This window comes from Narcine bancroftii, chromosome 3, assembly GCF_036971445.1.
Source record: "Narcine bancroftii isolate sNarBan1 chromosome 3, sNarBan1.hap1, whole genome shotgun sequence".
Classification (NCBI taxonomy): Eukaryota; Metazoa; Chordata; class Chondrichthyes; order Torpediniformes; family Narcinidae; genus Narcine; species Narcine bancroftii.
Window position 1 is genome coordinate 302,055,304 of NC_091471.1, and position 24,360 is coordinate 302,079,663.

At 39.7% G+C, this 24,360-nt stretch overlaps 1 protein-coding gene and 1 long non-coding RNA gene across 14 annotated transcripts in view; one reads left to right on the top strand and one right to left on the bottom strand.

Moving 5' to 3' along the window:
• The window catches only part of LOC138759005 (uncharacterized), a 55,868-nt gene that overhangs the window by 28,952 nt on the left and 2,556 nt on the right, over positions 1-24,360 (top strand). Inside the window, exons 2-3 of one of the 2 annotated variants that reach the window (XR_011354581.1) lie at positions 13,901-14,020; positions 18,835-21,703. This is a non-coding gene — a long non-coding RNA (uncharacterized lncRNA). Of the gene's footprint in view, positions 1-13,900; positions 14,021-18,834; positions 21,704-24,360 lie in introns of those variants that run through there. The other variant, XR_011354582.1, reaches the window with a different exon arrangement.
• LOC138759003 (casein kinase I) overlaps positions 1-24,360 on the bottom strand; it is a 120,581-nt gene that overhangs the window by 11,741 nt on the left and 84,480 nt on the right. For 4 of the 12 annotated variants that reach the window (XM_069928741.1, XM_069928742.1, XM_069928743.1 and 1 more), the window contains 8 exons: positions 22,426-22,660; positions 15,786-15,871; positions 14,423-14,507; positions 12,373-12,521; positions 9,538-9,618; positions 2,842-2,868; positions 790-894; positions 573-605 (listed from right to left, as the gene is read on the bottom strand). In XM_069928741.1, the coding sequence (XP_069784842.1) occupies positions 573-605; positions 790-894; positions 2,842-2,868; positions 9,538-9,618; positions 12,373-12,521; positions 14,423-14,507; positions 15,786-15,871; positions 22,426-22,660 (801 nt within the window). The remainder of the gene's footprint in view (positions 1-572; positions 606-789; positions 895-2,841; positions 2,869-9,537; positions 9,619-12,372; positions 12,522-14,422; positions 14,508-15,785; positions 15,872-22,425; positions 22,661-24,360) is intronic. The other 8 variants (XM_069928747.1, XM_069928748.1, XM_069928745.1 and 5 more) reach the window with 7 other exon arrangements.

Consider the following 24,360-nt stretch of genomic DNA (forward strand, 5'->3'; position numbering starts at 1 on the left):
GTTGGAGTGCACAGAGGGACCATTAGGCATTCTTCCTCCAATTTGTGGTGGCATTGGTTTGACAGTGCATTGGGCCATTGACAGTCACGTGTGTGGGAATGGGGTGTGGAATTGACATGGTTGGCCACTGGGAGATCCCAGTTATTACAGCGGGCAGAGCGAATGTCCTCAATGAAATGGTCTCCCAGTCTGCGTCCCTCTACAAAATGCCTGGTTATAACCCTTTGCTCCCTCAAGATGCTGTGTGGCTTGCTGAGGTTCTCCAGCTCTTTTGGGCATTGCATACAAAAATTGAAATTACTTGGAATTATAAGACACAGCAGAAGAGGTATAGATCTGTACTGCACTAATTTTGCTCCCAGCTGATCTCACCATTCATTTCCACCTCCACATCCCACTCCATAATAAAGTAAACAATGGCTAATTGGGTATCTTACAAAGAGTTCAAATTCATCCCCTTACTAAAGGATCATTCAAAGTCTTAATGATAGGAATTGTGGTGCATTTATTTATTTTTTCCATTTGTCCAACTTTTTAAGAAGTCTATGAACTGGAAACAGTTAAGCACCAACCTGATTCCATTCTGTACTACACCTAATTATTGTCTATGGACAAAATGAATACCACAAATAAATTTCAAATCATGAACATTACTTGAAATCCAATTAAAAAGTAGAAATGAAGATTGAGAATACAAATATTAATAACTGTAGACAGTAAATTAGTTTGCAGGGATGGCAAATCAACTTTCTAAGTAAAGAACTGTGGTGCAACTCATGCAGAAAGTACCTGTACAGAACCGCCAAGCCTGTCTGATGTTAGACGTGTTCCCAAATGATGAGCACTGGGCTGGCAGCTGATATGAGGTTCCCAGGCTCCATTCCGATCTGCCAACTGCCAATAGTTTAAAAAAAGGGGGTAGGGAACAAAGAAAGAAAAAACCCAAAACAAAAAGTGAGGGAAAAGTCATGCTAAAAGCAAGCAATTATATACAGAGCAAATTAGTAAATCTGTCAAATTAAAGTCACAAATGTCAGTGAAGAGGCAACTTCCACAAGCAAGCAGAACCACAACAAGCAAAAAGGGGGAAAAAAATGGACAACCTCCACAAAAGTAACACATCCTTTCCTTTTTAAACAGGTTTCAGGATTTTGAAGTTTCCAATTTCAAATAATGAAATAAATCCAAATATATTTGTCAAAGATCCTCGATACAACAATGTTTTATTTGTGGTGGAAGATAAACAAACATGAGAGGCAAAGTGTGAAAGAGGCCAGTACAACAGGGGTAATACCACATTATACTCTCCTTCTTAGAGGGCAAGGAAGACATAATCTTTGATGGTAACAGTATCAAGAATTCGGACAGTAAACAAGAACGTTGGTGAAGCAGGAATTTCCAATGCATTTTGAATGGGATTAGAACAGATCATAGCCTCTTTTTTTGGAAATAATACATTTAACATTTTAAATGGAGACACGGTCAAGGCAGATCTGATCACTAAGCCAATATTTATACTGGCTTCTGCTGTGGTCCAAAATTGCTCGAGGTTCCAAGGTACCCTCTCAAGTGGAAATAAATTTACAAGGAATGTTAATATGTTTCAATTTGAAAATGTTTTTATTTTTGCTCACCCGTCCCGATCTCCATTTTTAAAAAAAAAATCAATCTCACTGCAATAAACTCCATCTTGCTGGTCTCCCTCATCTGCTCCAACTAACCCCAACTATGCTCCTACCCATCTGGTTCAGATGCAGAGGGTCAAACTAATCACCCGAGATTCCAGTGGGTTGAGCCAGTGTGCAACAAAGTGTGAAAACCCTGCTCCCCCCCCCCCCCCCCCCACCAAATTGGCTGAAAAGGTTTTCACAGCTCAATGACAGACTTTTAGGATGTCCATTTTACATCAACAACTCAATTTTAATTTAAATCTGATTTGAAATACAAACCAAAAATATTAAAAAGGAAATAATTAACACTCTTTTGCCTGCTGCAAAAGAAATCTGCTGGAGGAACTGAGTGTCTCAACCTTAAACAGCGAGTCTCTTTTCTTCCACAGATGCTGCCAATCCAACAAGATCCTCCAGCAACTTGTTTATTTCCATCCAGCTTCTACCATTTGCAGCTTCTAGTCTGCTTCCCTTTCTGCCTCTGGTCCCATCACTGATTCCTAATCAGTGGGATAAGGCCCACTGGTGGGCCACAGCATGCTTCCATTTGGGCCACATTTTGTTCTTTAAAAATATTAAATACTTTAAATTAGATAAAGATGTGTTTCTGCAGAACTGCCTTTGACTTGAAAATATTGCTCAGTTATTGCTACTAGTGGGCCATGGCACGTTAGGCTGGAAGCCAGGTTGGCCTTAGACCGAAAAAGATTTAGAACCATTGTGACCTTAGCCCTGGATTTCACACTGAAGTCAATGGGGTAACTTAGTGCAAATCTAAATTAGTATTATGTTGCAGTAAAAACACAGAAATGCCAGTGAACTCAGCTGGTCTCACAGTGACCAGAGGAGGTAAAGATATATAACCTACGATCCAGTCCCGAGCTCGTGTTTCACTAGTATTATACTGCAGTTTATGTTGTACTGTTGGACTTCACCAACTAAATCTGCAGAGGACTGAGAGAATTGTCCTTTATCTATCAACTAATCTTGGACATCTGCTCTTAAACCAATGTGTTGAAGTCTGTCATTTATTGTTATTTCAATGACTACAGATCAGTTGTCACATTCATAAATGTGAACAATAATGTGCAAGATCTGGCCCAATAATTATTTTGTCCACCCACAGATTTCTAGACACAAATCATTTTAAATATTTTGCATATATACTAACCGAGAGAACTTGTGAAAGTTGACTAATCTGCAGACAGCAACAACAATAAAAGCGCAGAACAAATAATTCAGTACTTCAAAGCAGTGACCAAGTTAAAAAATACCTCAAAAATTATTGATAACCCTCCATAGGTTAAGCAGCATTTACTGAACAAGAAACAAAGGTCGAAGACCTTTTGTCGGAACCAATTGTGATGAAGGGTCTTTGACCTCAAACAGTAACTACAGATGCTGCACGACCTGCTAAGTGTTTCTACTATTTTGTTTCAGATTTCCAAAATCTGTAGCTTGCTTTTTGGTTCATCTAAATACAGTTAAATTAATTTTTCTTCTATTTGACTTTTGATTTTTGTTATTGTTTTATGACACAATTAACTGTGAACAGAAACCAAATTCCAATCTGCCACGAAAAAAATGGTTGGGATTGGAACACAAGTGCTTGTATAATCTGAAACACCTACATCCAACATTGCGCATCAGAAAAAAAAATTACGACACTGCCTGCATTGGTGTAAGGGCAGTGCTGCCGCTGGTGTGGACTTGCAGAGAGCGAGGAGCAAAATCAAAGCACTCCCCCATGGGGTCCAACCAGCCAGTCCGACTGCCACCGGCTCTGTACAGGCTTTAAATGGCCTGTTAAAGGAGTCAACTGCAGGGTCCTGTGACTGCAGGGTCTGGCCCAAGATTGCGGTGCCCATGATCGGCAGCAGCCACGAGGGTTGCAAACTCTGGGGAAGTGGAGGACTAGCACAAGGCACCAGAAAACAGGGAGACTGCACCCTGTTTGAAAAGGAAATGCAGAGAAGACAACTCACAGGACAGTGACCTTGACAAAAGACCAGTGAGGGACTCGGAGGGTGAAGAACACATCAGAGGTAGGATGATGACGTCTCAAGGCGAAGCACCCATGCAAGCTGCAGGCAACTGTGGTCACACCAGGCTACGGACTGCTGGAGATTGGCTGAAGGGGTACCAGGTATTTGAACCAGGATGTGAGAGGGCGCTGGAGGCTTCCTGATTGTGTCAGAGGTGTGAATCTGGAGCTTGGGTATGCTGATGGTTTGGACTGAAGGCTGTACATTTATAGTGACTCTGGAGGGACTCTCTTTTGCTTCTCTTTCTCTGGCTGTAAAGGTTGCTGGCAATTTATGCTGATCTTTGAATTTTGGTTGACTAAAGGAAATTTTGTGTAACATCACATTTTCTGCTTAATTAAATGACCATAAAATAATCTTGAGTCTTCAGTGAGGGTTGATCATAGTTGTAGAAACCCATGAACATAGTCCCCAACTGATCCCTACAGTGTACTAAACTTCACCGTCCTCTTACAACAAATAATACTCCAGGCCTTACTGCTGCTGCTATTCTCTGAGGCAGAATAGATCACAACTTGGCCTGAGGTGGAGGATTTGGAAGCCCACAATCAGACTTTTAAAAACAGTTGAATTTTTTTATTTATAAAGATTAGAAACAAAGATTTACAAACATTCAAATGATGTCAAATTAAAAGCAAATATCAAGATCAAAAAAATCTATTTGGCTTATATTTTCCACCCAGCTCAGCAACTGAATGAATGGGGCACAGTACAAACTCAGACACCAGATACAAAATGCAGTTAGGGACTCGGCTCAGCACAAATGATTTAGCACGGTAAACTGATTTAGTGCAGAGATCTGTGGATTCAAGGAGTAGGACCTCAGCAGGACATGCTCCTGATGTCCAACAGTTTGCTAACTTTTGGACTCCAATGTGCTGAAACTGACCCTCAGAGAACATCTCCCACTTTTCTCTTGTGAACTAGAGTTTCATGCTCATTGGTTTCTGACCATGCTGTCCTACAGCTTTTCTTCCTGCTCTTAAGGAGGAGGGATTACTATTCTTTTCAGCTGCGTCCACCTCAAAGAATGGAGGAAGCTTTAGTGCTCTCAAAATGACACCACTTCCAAATGTATATTACAAACTAGGAGGACAGGGTATAATTTGCCACAAGTTACACTTATGCAAAAAAAAAGGGCCAATTTCAGCTTAACCAGAAGTTGAAAGTTTGGGAAATCTTCTGTTTTTCTTTCCCAGGTGAAGAGTGTTGTTGACAATCAGAAAAACAGAAGAAATACAGAAAATAAGAGCTGGCGACGACATTAGGCATTTCAAGCCTCCTCCGCCATTCAACATGATTGTGGCCATCTCAACAGCATGTTTTCACTCCCTCCTCACTGGTGCCTTGTGTATAGAAATGCATCTACCTCCTTTGCATTCAGTGATTTAGTCTCCAGTGCCACCTATAAAGAATGTCGCAGGTTTACACCCTCTGAGTGAAGACGTTTTGTCCCATTTAACCCAAAACATCTTAGCCTTGCAACAATCTCAGCCTTGCAACCAGAGAAACATTCTCCACCTATCCAGTCAGAACTTTGTACGCTTCATTAATTTAAAAAAAAATTGACAGGTCCTTTTGGCCCACAAGCCCGTGCCACCCAAATGATCAACTCTCCCAGTACATTTTAAAGGGTAGTTCGAAACCAGAGTACCTGGGGAAAAACCACAAAGACACGGGGAAAACATAAAACTCCTTACAAATGTGCAGGATTCGAACACTGGTCGCTGGTGCTCTAACAGCATTGCGCTAACCGTGCCGCCCCAAGAATAACACAGAGCGAAAAACAGGTCCCTTGCCAGAGTCATTGCTGACCATTAACATGGATCTTCCCACGTTCCTATCTGCTTCATCCAGATTCTACCACTCAGTTGTGCACCATGGGCAATTTACAGTGGCTAATTAACCTACTAATCTGCAGCACCTGGAGAAATAAACATTTGATCACAGGGAAAATGGGAAAACACACAGACAACATTAGGGACCAGCTTAGACCCAGGGCTCTGGTGCTTTGAGGCAGCAGCTGTGCCTCCCTACAATGAGGTCCCCTCTCATTCTTCTGCATTCAATCCCATGTGGCACCTTGTCATCCTAGGAATCATTTAGCAGTGATGAAACTATGTTCACTGACTTAACAACTGGAAGGTGGATATTTTTATTGAAGCATATAAAAGGAGGGAAAAATATGAAATGGTTTCGTGCCACAATGATTTGTTGAGTGGGTTTACGTAGGTCTGCACAACATTGGGGGCCGAAGGGCCTCTACTATGCTATAATTTTCTATGTTCACTATTGCTCCTTCCAGGACATCACAAAGTCCTTTAGCGATAAGGAACAACTTTTGAAATATAAACACTGCTTTAATATAGCAACCAAGATTAACACTGGACCAGTGTAAAAGCCAATTACCTTCTGCTTCTTCATATCTGTAATCCAAGGGACTTTAGTGCAACTACACAGTGCAGATACTGTCTACTCTGGATGGATGCTATAGTAAAGCATGCAACATATCTATCTGGCAAAACCAGACCATTTTTTCCCTGACTCTTACATTTTACTGCTTTCATTATGTTTTGAAACTCACTTTGAATGTCAGTAATCTCACAGCAATGGTCAAAGACAAAAGCTACCCAATTGGAATCTCTTTCATAAATGATCGATGAATATTCGCATGCATGACTAAGATTTGTGTAATTAATAATCTATCATTAAAAGAATAAATGATCCAAAGAATAAAAAATTATCAAATGCAATCTGTCTTTAAGATTCAAACGTGGCATGTTGAATTGTCACTCTTCACAGGTTTCCAAAGACATATTATGAAGTATGATTATTTCACCATACAAAGCAAATATACAAAATTACTAAGAGAGAAAGAATATGGCAAAGGCCACTGTTCAATCCTGCATGATACCTTGTCGCCCCAGGAATAATTTAGCAACCAGGGTGAATTCATGAAGAGAAATTAGGTTCACCATCCTATGCAGTTCGCTACAGTTTGCAAGCATTATAATTACATCATAAAAGGTACTTCCATGAGTGTTGTCACGGTCATAAAATAACCAGCTCTCTGGTTACTTTGAGGGGTGAAATATCAACCAATATGCATCTAAACCGTCTAGCAAGGCACTCCCATATAAAATACCCTCCTCTTTCGTTTCACCATTCTGCTGAGATTTTGACCTCTGAATAAACCCAAGTTTACTCATCAATCACTCCAAAAATGCCTTGTCCACAACTTCCTAGACAGTGCTTATTTTATCTTCCTCTTCCCCCCAACATCTTCCCTCGGTCCATCTGATAGGCAGGAAGCAAAGGTGGGAATAAAAGGATCGTGTTCTGGCTGATAGCCAGTTACTGGCGATGTTCCACGGGGGTCGGTGTTGGGGCTCCTTCTTTTTACAATATATATTGATGATTTAGATTATGAACTAAATGGTTTTGTGGCTAAGTTTGCAGATGACACCAAGATGGGTGGTGGAGTAGGAAGTGTTGAAGAAACTGAATGATTGCAGAGAGACTTAGACAGCTTGGCAGAGTGGGCAAAGAAATGGCAAATGAGATACAATGTTGAGAAATGTATGGTTGTACATTTTGGAAGAGGAAATAAACAGACAGGTTATTATTTGGAGATGAGAAGAAAATTCAAAGGGACTTGGAGGACCTCATGCTACATAATCTAAAAATTAACCATCAGGTTGGATTGGCAGTGGAAAATAAATGAATGCAATGTTGGTCTTCGTTTCAAGAGGAATAGTGTACAAGAGTAAAGAGGTGTTGATGAGGCTCTAGGGGGCACTGGTGAGACCTCATTTGGAGAACAGTGTGCAGTTTTGGTGCCTTATCTTAGAAGGGACGTAATAATGTTGGAGAGAGTACAGAAAAGATTTGCCAGGATGGTCCCTGGAATGTAGGAGCTAACATACAAGAAACATTTAGAGGCTCTTGGACTATATTCATAGGAATATAGAAGAATGAGAAAAGATCACGTAGAAACATATCGAATGTTGAAAGGAATGGACAGAGTAGATGTGAATAAGAGATTTCTCTCAGTAGGTGAATCCAGGATAACAGGACATGGTCTTAGAATTAGAAGGTACCCATTTAAAACTGAAATGAGGAGAAATTTCTTTAGCCAAAGGATCGTGGATTTGTGGAAGTTGTTGCTACATACAGCTGTGGAGGCCCAATCACTTGGGGAGATTAACAGGTATCTAATTAGTCAAGGTATGAAGGGATATGGGGAAATGGCAGAAAATTGGAACTAGAAGTGAAAACAGTTTAGCTCAGGGTGGATTTGCAGAGCAGACTTGATGGGCCAAATGGCCTACTTCTGTTTGTTTATCTTGTGATCTTTCTTTCCCCATTTCAAATCATTTACCTCTAACTCAGAGTACAGATTAGCAACAAACATTCAATAAAAGCCTGTCATGTCAACTCTTTTGATGCCTTCTGCCACTTTCTTCCCTTCCACTGGTTCCTGCTTCAGAATTTACAAAAACTTGTCTTGCTCTTTTTCTGTCCTGATACAACCTGAAACATTCGTGGTTTCTTTCTCCACAGATACTGCTTGACCCTGGTACTTCCAGCACTTTTGTTTTATTTCAAGCTTCAACGGTATTTTGTTTTGTTCTTTAATTTGATCTACTAAATTATTGCAGAGTATCATGACAGAATTTCTGTTTGTTCCATCTGTATCAAGTTCTAACCAAGATAATGAAGTACAATGCTTCATGCATACAGGTTTAGAGATTAGTAAATTTGCAGTAGTCATCTCACTGCTGGGATAGTGTGGAGAATTCCGTTCATCACATTGCATTATACAAGTAATGGAACAAAATATGGCACTGGGAAGATTCAGGATGTTCCCAGAGCTGGAAAAGATTGGCTGGATTGTGGTTGTTTTTTTTTGGGACAGAGTTTTAACTGATGACAGATTTTCTTTAGCAGATCGGAAATGGGTGGCATGGCTAGCAGAACAATATTACAGTGCCAGCGAATCCAGGCTTGAATCCAGCATGTACGTTCGCCCAGTGTCTACCTGGGTTTGCTCCCACCCTTCAAAACATACAGGGGTTGTAGGTTAATTGGGGTGTTTGGACAGCATGGGCTTGTGGATCAGGAGGGCCTGTTACTGTGCTGAATGTCTAATTTTTTAACTTTAACGTGCCATCTCTAGTTATTTTTAAAGGGGGAAGTTAAAGATACGTTTTTCACAAATTATGATGGGGGGAAGAAAAATAAAACATGAAAGTGTGTTGACACAATGGCTGAGGTAAATATACAATGTTGGAGAAACTCAGCCAGTCAAACAGTGTACCGGTAGCAAAGATAAAGATACACAACAAATGTTTTGAGCTTGAGCCCTTCATCAATGATGGATGGGGATATGAAATTCTCCCCAAAAGGTATGGTAAAGACAAACCAACATCATATTTCAAAAGTACCAGAGGAGTCCCTGATGAGCCATAATTTGGCTTGGAAAAGATAGCATTGTTTGAGGAGTTACCATAGACCTAGTGGGACAAAGGGCTTCCTTCTGCTTTGTAACTGTCCATGATTCTGTCACTACACACAGGTTTATGGTATGGTATACTTAGGAAAGAAGCACAAGGTTCAAATTAAAAACGTGGAAATTTGGTTTGCAAGTATTTTACTTTATAGCATGCAAAATTCACAAAGTGTCTAGGTGTCAAACTAGTGGCTTAAGATTACACTAAAACTCGAAGCTAATTAAATTGCATCTATCTAGATGCATGAACATCACAATTACATCACAGAATTCCCATGTCTAGTTATGATGAGAATATCCATGTCCTTACCTGTTTTGTTTGCTGTGGTGCTTTATCTCGGTTGGGTGGCGAGAGTGGTATGTCAGCATGGATTGAACCAATTGGAGTTGGCTGAAGTTAAAGGGATGGGAAGGAAATAAATGCAGGTTACAAAACACTTCCATTGTTTCCTCCAGCTGCATCCTACACATTCCTCCTCTTGCAATGGACTCTAAAACACCTTGCCCTGCTCTCCTGAGACAATTACATAGCACATCAGCATTCTACATGGTCCAGTCCACAAGACACCCATAAATAAATACTTTTTAGCAAGATTTATTATAACGTATTAGACAAATTGCCAGAAATGGGCCCTTTCAGCCCACGAGTCCGTGACCCCCAAATACAATCCTCGTACATTTTTTGAAGGAATATTTTGCTCAATGTCTTTTACTGAGGGACATTGAAAGCAATTGGCGTGGACCAAATTTCATCATCATTAAATAATGGAGATCCAGCCAGCTTGTACTGATCGGTATCATTTCATGAAGAGTTTGAAAGAATAATTGCATACATAAATAAAATATTAAAATCAAAGGGAAAAAAATAATGGATGGCACTGAAGCAGCACAGGTGATCCCGATTTCATATTTATACGTACATGAAACCACATACAATCCTGAGATTCTTTTTTCCTGCGTATGTGGCAGAATTACCACTAATTGGTAGTGCAAAAAATAAACTGTACACAGTGTAAACCATGTAAACAAAGAAATGCAAACAAAAATAAAATCAATAAAGTCCATAAGCGTCCTTAAACGAGTCTCTGATCGAGTTTGTCACTGAGGAGACTGAAAGTGGAGGGGTAGCAGCTGTTCCAGAGCCTGGTGGTGCGAGTCTTGTGGCACCTACACCTCTTTCCTGATGGCAGCAGTTAAAACAGAGCATACATATACCGGGTGGTGAGGGTCTTTGATGATTGCTGCTGCTCTCTGACGGCAGCACTTACTGCAGATGTGCTCAACAGTGGGGAGGATTTTCCCTGTGATGTCCTGGGCTGCATCCACTACCTTTTACAGGGCTTTGCGCTTAGGGGCATTGGTGTTTCCATACCAGACTGTGATGTAGCTGATCACCACACTTTCTATCACACCTCTATAGAAATTTGCCAGGGTTTCAGATGAGGGTGGAGTGAAGTTATACCACCTAGTAAGAGAACATTCTGTCTTGCTTCTTCCCACTCACCCCAGAACAAAAGCACTGAATGACATTCCTAGATAACCCATTATATTTGCTCTATAATACGGGTTGGACCACACCATGAATGACATACTGGTCCCATGACCAAAGCATGAGTAGAAGTTCCAAGAATACTCCAGACAGTGGGATTCAAAGGTCACGAAGAAGGGTAAGAAAAACTTGGATGAAACCCACAATAGGAAGTAAAAACCTGAACTCAGAAGAAAGACTACAAGGTACAAGATAAAACAACGGGTTAAAATTCTTGACCTCATTTTCAATTAAAGAATGAAAATAATGGTAATCAGGAATTTATGAGTGAAGTAATAATCTTCTAAAGAGTTCAAAGGGGAGTTGCATGAATGAACTGCAGCTTGAAAGAACCTCAGCTTTCCAGAGGGACTAAATTCACTCTATCGATTTAGTCAAACAGCTGACTGAGATTTAGAAAAGATTCAGAGGTCTACAACATCTGCATGGAATTCTGATGGTTAAGATTTGAAAAGGGAGGACGAGGAACATGAGTTTAAACTCTGAGGGGAAGTACAGGTTAGACTGGGCAGCTTTGTCCTTTCTCAACATGATTCACATTACCAGCATCAGTACAAAGTTGGGCTAAGAGAGAGGAGTGGACAGAAAAAAAATGCCAAAGAACAGGAAAGTGGCTTTGGTTCTGATTGGGGAAAATAAAAAGTAGTCAGTTGGTGAATAGGAAAAGTTAAAATAGGTAGGGAGAGCGATGAAGGGTACTTTGAGGCCCCAATTTGTTTGTGTGTGCATAGGTGTGCAGGGAAGGATAGCAGGAGAAATAGAGAGCATTGGCGGCGAAGCACCTGTTCCATCTTACCTGCAAAATTTGTAAAAGACAATACTATTTTTTAAAACTTCATTCCTGGCAAAGTCCAATTTTTAATGTCCAACTCAAATTGCCTTTGAGAAAGTGATGGTAAACTGCCTTCTTCAATTGTTTTAATCCTGAAAGTTTTTCCAATGTACTGGTTGGTGAGGAGATCCAGGAATTAGACCCAGGACTGGTGACAAATATCCAAGACAGGATGGTTTGTAACTCGGAGGGTAACCTGCAGGTGATAGTACTCTCATTCACCTTCTGGTGTTATTGGGTGGTGGAGGACATAGATTTGGAGATGCTGTTGTAATGGCCTGTAGTGTGTTTTGAAGATGTTACTCCCATCACAAAACCTGCTGCTTTTTGAAAAGTAGGTTAAGGGTGCAATGCCCATTTTTATTTGTAAAACTTCTTGAAGCCTCAATCTTTCCTGGACTACATTCCCAAGTTTTTTGATTATTCTCTGTGCTTTACCAAAATACCAATCACCATGCAGGAGCTAAATGGTGCATTATTCAACCGCAACCCCCAAAGCTTTTTAGCCTGAACTTGATTAATGTGTAATCTCATTAGAAATGGTACTCATTAATCAAACATAATCAATTATAGATCTTTTCCTGTGCTAAAATTAGTACCTTCAGCTAAAATTAGTTATCGCAGCAAATAATGGCAACCTCCTCTTCTATGTGTATCAACTTCTTGCTATAAGACTGCATATTCTCTTGCTGTATTTAAAACTATTCAGAGCACAGCATTGTTTACAGATTTAAAAGGCCATTCAAAATGTGTAAAATACTTACTAATGGCTTGCCAACCCAATCATATTCATAGTCAAACACAAAGCCATTTCTATCAAACAGATCTGTGAAGAGTTTTCTCAGGTATTCATAGTCTGGTTTTTCAAAAAAATCAAGTCTTCGTACATAGCGGAGGTACGTTGCCATTTCTTCTATGGAAAAAAAATCATTCTATGCTTTAAAATATTAATAACCTTGAAAATAATGAAAATATGCATGTACAACAAATAGATCATATCGTCTCATGATGCACCCGAGCTGGTTTTTATTTGTTCCTATGCTTGTCTATTTAAATTATTAAATACTGAAGATGCAAAATGGATACCTAATGGCACACATCTTATTCCAGGCAAGCTGACCAAGGTTTAATTACAACCCTGTCTCTTATTCATTCTCTCAAAGGATCCATTCATTATGCATCTTAAGATGCATCCAGCAGGATGAAAGTTTCATGTTTTGCTTGAATGGAAGCAAATCTCATCATCAACAAATTAGCATACCTGATCAAAACGAACAATTACACATACCTGACAAAACTAAAGTTGACATAAGTGCACAGTGGTTGTCATCTTGGGTCAGTCAGAAGAGAGCCCAGGTCCCAATGCAGCACCTGAGTATATCATCTTTGCTGACCAAGTGAATGGCCACTCGACAAATATGATTTGCCAAGAGGGGCCCAATATGAATCTGTCACGGGCAAGCCAGTTTTAATCAATTTCATTGTTTTTTGAAGATGTTACTTTGATGGCAAATAAGAGTGTTATCAGTTATGTCATTTACACGAACTGATGTTTGCAGGTATAGTCCAAACAAGAGACGATTTATTGAATTAGCAATGTCTCTCGATGTGTGGAGGTGAGTCAGGATGTCAGTGCCAGGAGGGTGTGCCAAGGGCCTGACTGGGATACTTGAGACAGAGCCAGCAGGATGAGGATAGGATATGGAGGGGGAGGGGAAGTTGGCAGCAGTGTTGAGACTTCGCTGTCAAGATACAGATTTTAGACCCTGTGTATAAGACTCCGATTTTGAGCTAACATTTTAAAGTTTCGAAGATCGTCCAATATGCTGGCATATACAGCAGTAAAAAAATACCCAAATTTAAAATTGGCAGGGGTTTATTATTGTGATAGTACAGATTCTATCACCAATGTGTATATGTACAGATTGTAGTGTAGGATGACTGTGATTGGCTGAGAGTGTAGCCACACCTACTGGCAGGTCTTAAAGGATTGCTCCTAGCCAGAGCAGGTCATTCTGGACTGGTCGACCTACTTGTGATACGCTCCAATCTTCTAGTTAATAAAAGCCTTGGTTTGGATCAACAAGTCTTTGGTTCTTTCGACACGCTCTGCAATGATAACAGCGGCACGTTTAGTGCAGCACTTAGCGCAACGACTGGGGGTGTTTGAATTCACATTTTGTAAGTTACGGGAATTACCTGATTAAAATGAAATTTACATAATTAAAAACTGAAATAGATTTTTTTTTCAAATTGTTTTACATTTTGTGCTCTCTTTCGTCTTTTAAACAGTGTATTAGTCATTGGAACAGTGAGACTCAATCAACCGGAAAATTCGTATATCTGACATCCGCAGTCCCTGTAGGTGCTGGATAATGTACTTGAAGGTTTACAGTCCTAAAGTAAATCAAGGTGAAATAAAATCATCCACTTAGTTAAATCATGAATAAAATTTGAGTGAGCCCTGCAAATAAGATGTTGAAAGAAATATCAAAGTTGCGATTCCATTTGAGGATGTTAAAGATCCTGTGGAAATATATAGAGGTCTTTGTGTGCTCTCTTAAACAATATAATGTAGATTAGCTATATGTTTTTAATCTAATCAGTAGGTATTCAAATGTTACTTTGAACAAACACCCTTTGTGACGAATAAACAAACTAAATGATCAAAACAATCCAATAACCACGGCATCAAGTCTTCAACGTGTCCTTTGTTGGTGAAGCACCGAGATATGACAGGTGAAGCAAAATGGGTCATGTTAAATGGAAGGCTGCCTTGTGGTCAAATTAGATTTCAGAAGAAAGGATTCAAACCTGGGAAATTGTCACACAAGACTTCAATTGGGGTAGCTCGTTTGGTATCACCTATTTTTTGATATCGCTCTTTTAAAGTGTCAGCCTAAAATGGGAAAAAATACAGGTATATTTGAATAAAATATTCCTAAAACAATTGACAGAACACTCAAAAATTACTTCATAATACACATTATACATGCAGTTTCTATGACATATTTTACCAAAACTTTACTAAGTTTAAGGTGGGGAAGGGGGAAAAATTATGCGAGGAGCAAGTTTTTTTAAAATTAATGTAGACTGGGGCTGTGGGGGGGGGCGCCAGAAGTAGTGCTGGAAGCTGAGATAACAGTAGCATTAAGAGGCTTCTGGATGCACACAGGAATTTGCAGGGAATAGACGGATATACATTAGATGGGGGCAAAATTTTAATCACAAGGTGGAAAATATGATAAGGAAACCACAACTGCATTATATATTAACAATTAAAATGATTATGGACTGTACCTTCAAAAATAGTCCATCAATCCCAAAAAAACTGGCAAGCAAATGCCAATCTAGTCATTCAAATAATTCCTCTTTATAATTATTCATCTTTTGAAAATAGTTTGCTTTCTAGGCTGCTCAGTGGAATCCTATAAAATTAATTTAGCAATATCTATATCGTATATAAAATATCAAATGCCACTGGATTGAAGGATTTGTAACTCATTTTGACATTATCAATCTTTCAACACAAATTTGCAGAGAAAGGTTAATAAAATCATAGAAATATAAAGTCTAAAAACAGTGAAACACCAGCTATATTTAATTCAAGGTGTCAAATTTCAAAATGGTGGCCTTAATCAAACACAGTAAAGCAAAACAACTGAACAGAAAAAAAATCAAAATAAAAAGGTAAGTTGGAGTAGAAAGAGTCTTATTTTTGGGACTCCCCCAGATGTGGAGGAAAAAATAGTCATTTCATCATTTGACAGAAATAAACTGAAAGATAATTCAATAGTAACACAAAAAGTTCACTAAGTTTTCTTCTCAATTGTAATGGGATCAAAAGCGAGAAAATATCTGGTAAAGTGAGCACTCTTTAAATCTTCTCATCAGGAATTATTTTTTCTTTGGAGGTTTAACTCTGGTAGTTTACTGACATTATTCCTTCATATTATAATTGTGCCATTAGGATTGTAATTACACCATAAAGAATGCATTTAAAAATATCACACAAAGGAGAACATACAAAAACAGGATTGAAAGCAAGATTTTCACGCAATAATAAGCAAGATTTATAAATGTTGCTTTTAAGTTTAATAAAAATAGTGAGGGTACTAATGGAGAAATTATTTTGATACAAGGAAATCATCATGTGCTACATTGGGGTATGACTCACCTTTAGACCTTGCCAGGGCAAACTGCCACGGAGGAAGTACATGAACATGTGACCTAATGCTTCGAGATCATCCCTTCGACTTTGTTCTGTAAAGAACGCAGAAAATGTGCTCACTTTGATACAATTCATTCACTTCAACAAAATTAGCTTCTGCTTTGGCAAACTCCAGAATAGGTGCAATTTCGTCGTCTTAGCATCCTTTGCACCTCTTTGCTGCGAAGGAGAGAGGGCAAAAAGTCATTCCCCCCCCCCCCCCCCCACCACCTTCAAAAATATTTTTTTTTCTGGTGGCCGTCAGAACTAGTTTCCTATTGAAATGTCAAGAATTTGAATCTAAAAATCAATGTTTATTGTGTGCAAAAGATAGCTTGCTTATTCAAGTTTTCTAACCATCATTAGGTGCGGCAACAAGGAGCATTAGGCGGTGCAATCTTTATTCCTCGAGCTCGGTTATTCAAAATAACTCAAATTCAAGTTTATCGTCATGTTATACCTGGTACAGTAGGTTCATTCACAAATGCACATCGACTTAAGAATCAGAATTTATTACCATGAACATGTATCAGGAAATTCATTGTTTTGTGGCAGTATCACGTGCAAAAATTACTGTAAGTTACATTAAAAAAATTAAATTCGTGCAAAAGTGGAGAAAAAGTGAGGGAGAGTGTTGTTCATTGTCCATTCAGAAATCTGATGACAGATGGGAAGAAGCTGCTTTTGTACTGTTGGGGGTTTGTCCAGTTTGGTCCTCCTTCCTGATTGTAGGAGTGAGAAGAGGGGATGGTTGGGTGGTGAGAGTCCTTGAGAAGAGAGTCTACTCTCCTGAGACACTCTTGTAGATGTCCTTAATAGAGTAATGACTAATGCCTATGATGGTGTTGGCCGACACTCTCTAATCCTCTGGAAATTTCCAAGCGCCCTTTTATTCAACCAGTTTACCTATCTCGGCTGCACCATTTCATCAGATGCAAGGATCGACAACGAGATAGACAACAGACTCGTCAAGGCAAATAGCGCCTTTGGAAGACTACACAAAAGAGTCTGGAAAAACAACCAACTGAAAAACCTCACAAAGATAAGCGTATACAGAGCCGTTGTCATACCCACACTCCTGTTCAGCTCCGAATCATGGGTCCTCTACCGGCATCACCTACGGCTCCTAGAACGCTTCCACCAGCGTTGTCTCCGCTCCATCCTCAACACTCATTTGAGCGCTTTCATCCCTATCGTCGAAGTACTCAAGATGGCAGAGGTCGACAGCATCGAGTCCACGCTGCTGAAGATCCAGCTGCGCTGGGTGGGTCACGTCTCCAGAATGGAGGACCATCGCCTTCCCAAGATTGTGTTATATGGCGAGCTCTCCACTGGCCACCGTGATAGAGGTGCACCAAAGAAAAGGTACAAGGACTGCCTAAATAAATCTCTTGGTGCCTGCCACATTGACCACCGCCAGTGGGCTGATATCGCCTCAAACTGTGCATCTTGGCGCCTCACAGTTCGGCGGGCAGCAACCTCCTTTGAAGAAGACCGCGGAGCCCACCTCACTGACAAAAGGCAAAGGAGGAAAAACCCAACACCCAACCCCAACCAACCAATTTTCCCCTGCAACCGCTGCAACCGTGTCTGCCTGTCCCGCATCGGACTTGTCAGCCACAAACGAGCCTGCAGCTGACGTGGACATTTACCCCCTCCATAAATCTTCGTCCGCGAAGCCAAGCCAAAGAATTATAGACTACATGTTTTCCTACTCTTTGAATTAGGCTAACCTGCCCATTGCTCTCCATTTTCTCTCTCCTTTTATATTCAAGTCATGAGGTTACATCTCCTACCTTCCAATATACGGGAATCTCTTCTTTTAGTACTTTGGGATTGAGATGATGAATTCCTGGGGATTTGTTCCCTTTTATAAATTTGTCTTTTTTCTGAATGCAAGGGCTGTACATGTTTTCAATAATCTTTTTTCTTTTAGATACCACAGAGTGTGTGAGAGCATAAATATAAACTCAAGTTTTTGTACATTTATTCTCATGATCCATTTTTGTTCTCTGAGTTAATCTCCTACTCTAAAAAGTGCTTCCTATCATCAAGCCTCTTATTGTTTTCCTCTGGCAATTTTATGACTTCTCTTTGGATCTAATACTATCCTCAGCTCATCTTGTTAGCCATGCTTGAGTGTCTTTCATTTCTGTAAATTTTATGTCAGAAAGAAATTGCTTGTCACATCCTCAAGCCAACATACTTAATGACTGCCCTCCAAAATTGTTGAAGATTAGAATGCAAGTACAACAATGAGTCATAAACGGTGTCATGTAGGTTCTTATGAACATTAACACTTTCAATCTTCATCATTTCAAACAAGTACAATTCTATTTTTTCTATGACCTCTCCATTTTTCATATTACATTTCATCCACCATTTTTTCCCATTCACCTAATATCAAAGCTTCCTTACATCCTTCCAATAATCTTTACTGCTAACCAGCTTTATGATGCAACTCGCTTGGATCGATTAGTTAATTCATCCATATTAAATATAGATTTTGATTAGCAGGGAATCCAGTTCCAACCTTTGCCACACTTGACAATCTCAAATCAACAATGACCCCATTTGTTCCTATTCTCTGTACAGTAGCCAATTCTTGATCTATGGTGATATATTATCCCAATCCCTACACATTAATTTTATTTAATGATCTCTTGTTTATAGAAAATCTACCAGATCAACATAGAACAAGATTTGACAGTCAATCATTTCTGAACCAGTCGTGAAATTTCTCCTTAAATAGAGTATGTAATTACCAATGGTTGTTTGTTTATAGAACTAAAAATACTTTCACTTGTAATCTTAAAACTAGACATTAACTTGAACTGACCCAAGGCTGCAAATCTGTTATGCCGATAAGTAATCAGGATCAACTTTGGCTGATATAACTTGGGTATGGCTGTAAAATGTTAGCCTGGAAGTAACTTTAAGAATCTAGTTTAACAGATAAAGTAAGAAAATGTAAAAATGATAATGAAGTAACAATTCTGCATTGTTTCTTTCACAGATCCTAAGACGGCCAAATTTTCAAATCAATTAATTTTACACTTCATCCCAAAATACTTTCCCAATTTTAAATGTAAACTTAGACATACTGCATGGTAACAGGCCTTTTTGGCTCACAAGCCCATGCTGCCCAATTATCCTTCAACCTGATATGTTTTGAAGGGTGCGAAGAAACTGGAAGAAACCCATGCAGACACAGGGAGAACATAGAAACTCCTTACAGCCGGGGCCAGATTTGAACCCCAGTCACTGGTGTTGTAACAGCTTTGCACTAACTGCTATGCTAACAAACCCCTGAGCTAGTGATTATGGACTGACATATTATAATGTACAAATACGTTGCAAAAGATGCAAATGTGACAATAAGCCCGCTCCTTTAAAAACTTTATGTCCTGTTCCCAAAAATGCAGTATTTAAACTGAAGAGGGAGCTCGATGCTCTGGTTTAAATGCAACTAGATTGACCTTTCTGTTACCAGAAAGGCTGACAGCACTGCGACCACTTGAATACATCAGCAGAACACAAGACTTTACAGTAGCACTTTGTGCACATCAAGCTAATGAGTCATCGGCTCAAACAATGCTAGAAGAGTCTCTTGGCTTCTACTCTTCATCTTAGCTGGAAGATTTTGCTTGCAATATTTTAATTTTTTTTCATGCGCATTTTGAACTCAATTGCAGAATAAACCATTGATAAATAAACTAATAGAGAAGTTTGCTCAAGTTCCTGTTGATGTCCACACACCGAGAAGTACCTGAAGACAATAGGAAAGTATTAGAGTCAAAAACCTTTTGACCCCCGATTTTAAAAAAAAATGGAAATCATTATTAGCATTTAGGATCAAATGCAAGATTTAATACAAAATCCTTTATGGTCTTGTAAACATATCTTCTCTCTTTTTCTCAGTAGCAGTTAGCTCTACACTGTTACAGCGACAGCAATCCGGCATTGTCTGTAAGTTTGTACATTCTTTCTGGGTCTACGTGGGTTTCCTCTCACCCTTCAAAACATACGAGGGTTATAGGTCAATTTGGGTGGAAATGGGTGGCACAAGTTTAAATGGCTGGAATTGGCTTCTGTCTTGATGTCAATTAAATTAAATTTAATTTGTAACCGTTTTCAGCCTTTGGTTAATAATGAAGATAATAATAAAAGAAAATATATATTTGATTCCACTGGTGGAAACATTATGGCACTCTTTCAAGAATAACATTAAAATAAACATTTAACAATTGAGCTTACAATTCTGGGGAAGACACTTCAAGAAAGAGTGCCTTGTGTGATCTAGGATCTGGCTTGGGCAGTTTGTTCAAATAGTTCTCCAAATGAAATAGAGTCATGATCAAAACTAATGCTAGAATTGGTAGCCATAACCTACTCAGATTGGAGGAATAAACCCAGATTTAACTTGAGTATGCTAATTCCAAAGGGTGGATGGCTGTCAGAGAAAAAAGTGCTGTTGACAGAGCAAAATTAAAACTGATATTACAGCAGTACCATAATGCCCTTTGAAAAAATTCAATGAACCATTTCTGAACTCCATTGAGGAGGCCCAAGATGCAATAAAATGGCAGCATTATCAGGGGATCAACTCATCACAAATGTACCTTGCAAAGTTGTTACAGAATTGTTTTATTACCCTGTGCACAATTCCACCCATGAAATAACTAGCTGAATAACCAATCTTCAAGACACCATGTGATGATCAATTGACCTTTTTGCACCAGCTACCGCAAGGAAATCCTAATTAGATATAACGAGGCATTGGTCAAAAGGAACAAATCAGAATCGAAAACAAATATGCAAATTAGATGTTATTGTAGGTAATGGTCACAACAAAAGTACAGCTCTGCCTTTACCTTCAGAAAAAATGGCAGTATGCCAGAGCTACAGTAACATCAGCAATGACGCTGGTATGGATCCAGGGAGAGCAGAGAGTAGAGACACAATGATCCCCCAAAGTCTGACAGTCTGACTGTCGATGGCTCTGTGCAAGCTTTAAACTGCCTGTTAAAGGAGCTGACATAGGTTTATTTAAAATCCTGTAACAAGGCCTGGGACCAAGATGCCAGTGCCACGAGGGGTTGCAGACATTGGGCACAGTTGGTGTGGCAGTTAGCTTTATAGCGATCAAAACTGGGGTTCGAATCCGGTGATGTCTGTAAGGAGTTTGTATGTTCTCCCCACGGACTCCGGTTTCCTCCCACCTTTCAAATTGTACCTGGGATGTAGGTTAATTGGGTGTAAAAATTGGGCACCATAGACTCATGGGCCGAAATGGCTAGTTACTGTACTGTTTGTGTAACTTTTTAAAAAAAATAGCAGTCTGGTGCAGGGCACCAGTAACAGGAAGAACAACCACCATTGAGAAGGAGCAGACAAGACCCCAAGGACAGTGACCACAGTTGCGGATACACACACATATGGCAAACTGTTGTCAACTTGCAGGTGAGAAGCCCACAGGCCATAGGCTGGAGGTGATCTTAGGTCAAAGGACCTTCACCAGTCTGATAGCTGCTGTAGACTTGTTCATTAGAACCAGGATTCAAAATGGTGCTGAGGGCAAGAAGGACTCCTGAAGGACCCTGGGTGCTGAAGACTAACATCATTACTAGCATCATGTCAGAGGATTGGATCTAGGCTCAGGTTGTTGATGGTTGAATTGGAGTCTTGTGCAGCTACAGAGGCTTCAGGAACGCTGGAGTCAAATCCACGGACACTCAACATCACTGAAGGGATTCTCTTTTGCTTCTTTCTTTGACTGCAAGGAGCGCCGAGCAATGCTCATGAAGAAACTTTGCCTTATGGCAGACTAAAGGCAATTTCCTGTAATATTAAATTTCTGTTTTATTACATGACAATAAATACTATCTGATCAAATTATCTCCTGTCTTTTAGGCATTACGGGAATGTCTCTTGATGTCTCCATTGCCAGCCAAGTACAAACAGAATTATAAAACACTGAGAGTAACAGTACCAATCCAGATGTGGCTCTCATTTATTGTTCAACAGACACATTTTACAGCAGTCAGCTGCAGGAACCTGGGTTGATTTTAAGTAACCAGAGACAGGGATTAGTAGAGTTAACTGGAGCAGTCCAACAGTTAATCCAACATGCAATGGAAAATAAACAATTTCATGTGTGTTTGTGTTTTACTGCAGCTCACAAAAGGTGACATCATGGGGATAATTTTCACCTTTCATTTCTAGCATAGTAAATTTTGGATCTATTGCAATCGCTCTGTAGCAATCAGATTAGATGGCTCCAAAAGCAAGTGTAGAATTAAGAGCTGTGACACAGGAGAGAGGTTTAATATCAAGGAGATTCTTGATTCCGAGCTTAATAGTAATTATTTGAACCCTTTTAACACACTTTAATTAGAGTGCAACTGCCAAGGGCTTAGAATAAATCACCAAAAACATACAAGAGAATCACAGAAATAACTAATAATTTCAATAACAAATTTTGAAGCAGTTCAACAAAGCCCCTCAGGACAACTGTTCCACATGAGAAATTCATTTCTGGCAAGCACGCAGAAGGAAGCTTTATTCAAAAATGTACATCTTTTCAATTCCATCAGTAATAAATTACCTTTGCCTAGATGTGTGTTAATGCTCATATATCGTGCTGTCCCAGTTAAACTCTTGTGCTCTCGGTATGGGATGTGCTTTTTGGTCTCTGGATCTATATATTCTTTGGCAAGGCCAAAGTCTATGATGTGAATGGTATGTTGTCGCTTGCTCCCTGGTCTGCCCACTAAGAAATTCTCTGGTTTAACATCTCTGTATATCAAACTTTTGCTGTGCACAAATTCCATTCTTGTGATCTGAAAAAACAACGCAACAATCAGAATTAGTAGATGACTTCAAAATTAAAATCAAAACTGTGGAACATTATCAACAACTACTTCATTTTGATCTTAAATTAGAACAGCTTTATTTTATTTACTTTATTTTAAATAAAGGTTAAAAAAAAATTTGAAGGAAACCAGAGCGAGCAGCTGGAGGAAACCAATGAACTCAGAGGGAGAAAGTCCAAACTCCACATAGGCAACCCCTGGGGTGATATTTGAATCCAGGTCTCCGGCACTGTGAAGCAGTGTCTGTCCACCACAAGTTTAAACAAGTTTTCAGACTGGATACCTTTCTACATTAATCTCTGATTGGTCACATGGTCACAGATCAGGTCACAGATCAGATCACAGATCAGTACCTTGAAGAACGGCTCAGACCTGAAACTTTGGTTATACATCTTTACTTCCTAAGGAAAGTAGTGTCACAGTCAAATGGGATTGTGGAGATAGCTTTTGTTGTGTTGGCCTTCATGGGTCAGAGCATTGGGGAAAAGGAGTTGGGAAGGGAGTCAAATTTGGAGTATTGCATGTAGTTTTGGTCACCTAAATACAGGAAAGATATCATTAAGATTCAAGGAGTGCAGAGAAGATTTACTAGGATGCTGCTTGGACTTCAGGAACTGAGTTACATAGGAACGTAGGAAGTAGGAACAGGAGTAGGCCAAAAATGGCCCATCGAGCCTTCTCCGCCATTCAATACGATCATGGCTGATCTAATTTATGACCTAACTCCACCTACCTGCCTTCTCCCCATATCCCCTAATTCTTCTATCATGTAAAAATCTATCTAACCGAATTTTAAATATGTTTTTCATGAAGCAGCCTCAACCACTTCCCTGGTTGGAGAATTCCAAACATTCACCACTCTCTGGGAAAAACTATTTTTCCTCATCTCTGTCCTAAATCTACTCCCCCGAATCTTGAGACTGTGTCCTCTCGTTTGAGTTTCCCCGGCCAGCTCAAAAAAATGTCCTCCATCTATCCTATCCATACCTTTCATAATCCTATATGTTTCTATAAGATCTCCTCTCATTCTTCTGAACTCGAGCGAATACAATCCTAGACTATTTAATCTTTCATCATGTCAACCCCTTCATCCCAGGGATCAACCTAGTAACCTCCTCTGGACCGTCTCCAAAGCCAGTATATCCTTCCTCAAATATGGAGACCAGAACTGGACACAGTACTCTAGGGCGGTCTCACCAGTACCTTATACAGTTGCAACATTACCTCCCTACTCCTGAATTCAATTCCTCTAGCGATGAAGGCCAACATTCCATTTGCCTTCTTAATAACCTGCTGCACCTGCAACCTAACTTTTTGCGATTCATGCACAAGCACTCCCAAGTCCCTCTGCACAACAGCATGCTGTAGTTTTTCACCCTTTAAATAATATTCAGCTCTTTTATTTTTCTTGCCAAAGTGGATAACCTCACACTTACTAACATTGTACTCCATCTGCCAGACCTTTGCCCACTCATCCAGCTTAACTATATACCTCTGCAGACTCTCCACATCCTCATTGCAATTTGCTCTTCCACTCAATTTGGTGTCATCCTCAAACTTGGCTACACCACATTTTGTCCCCTCCTCCAAGTCATCAATGGGAATGTTAAAAAGGTTAGAACTTTTTTTCCCTGGAGCGTGGAAGAATGAGTGGAAATTTGATGGAG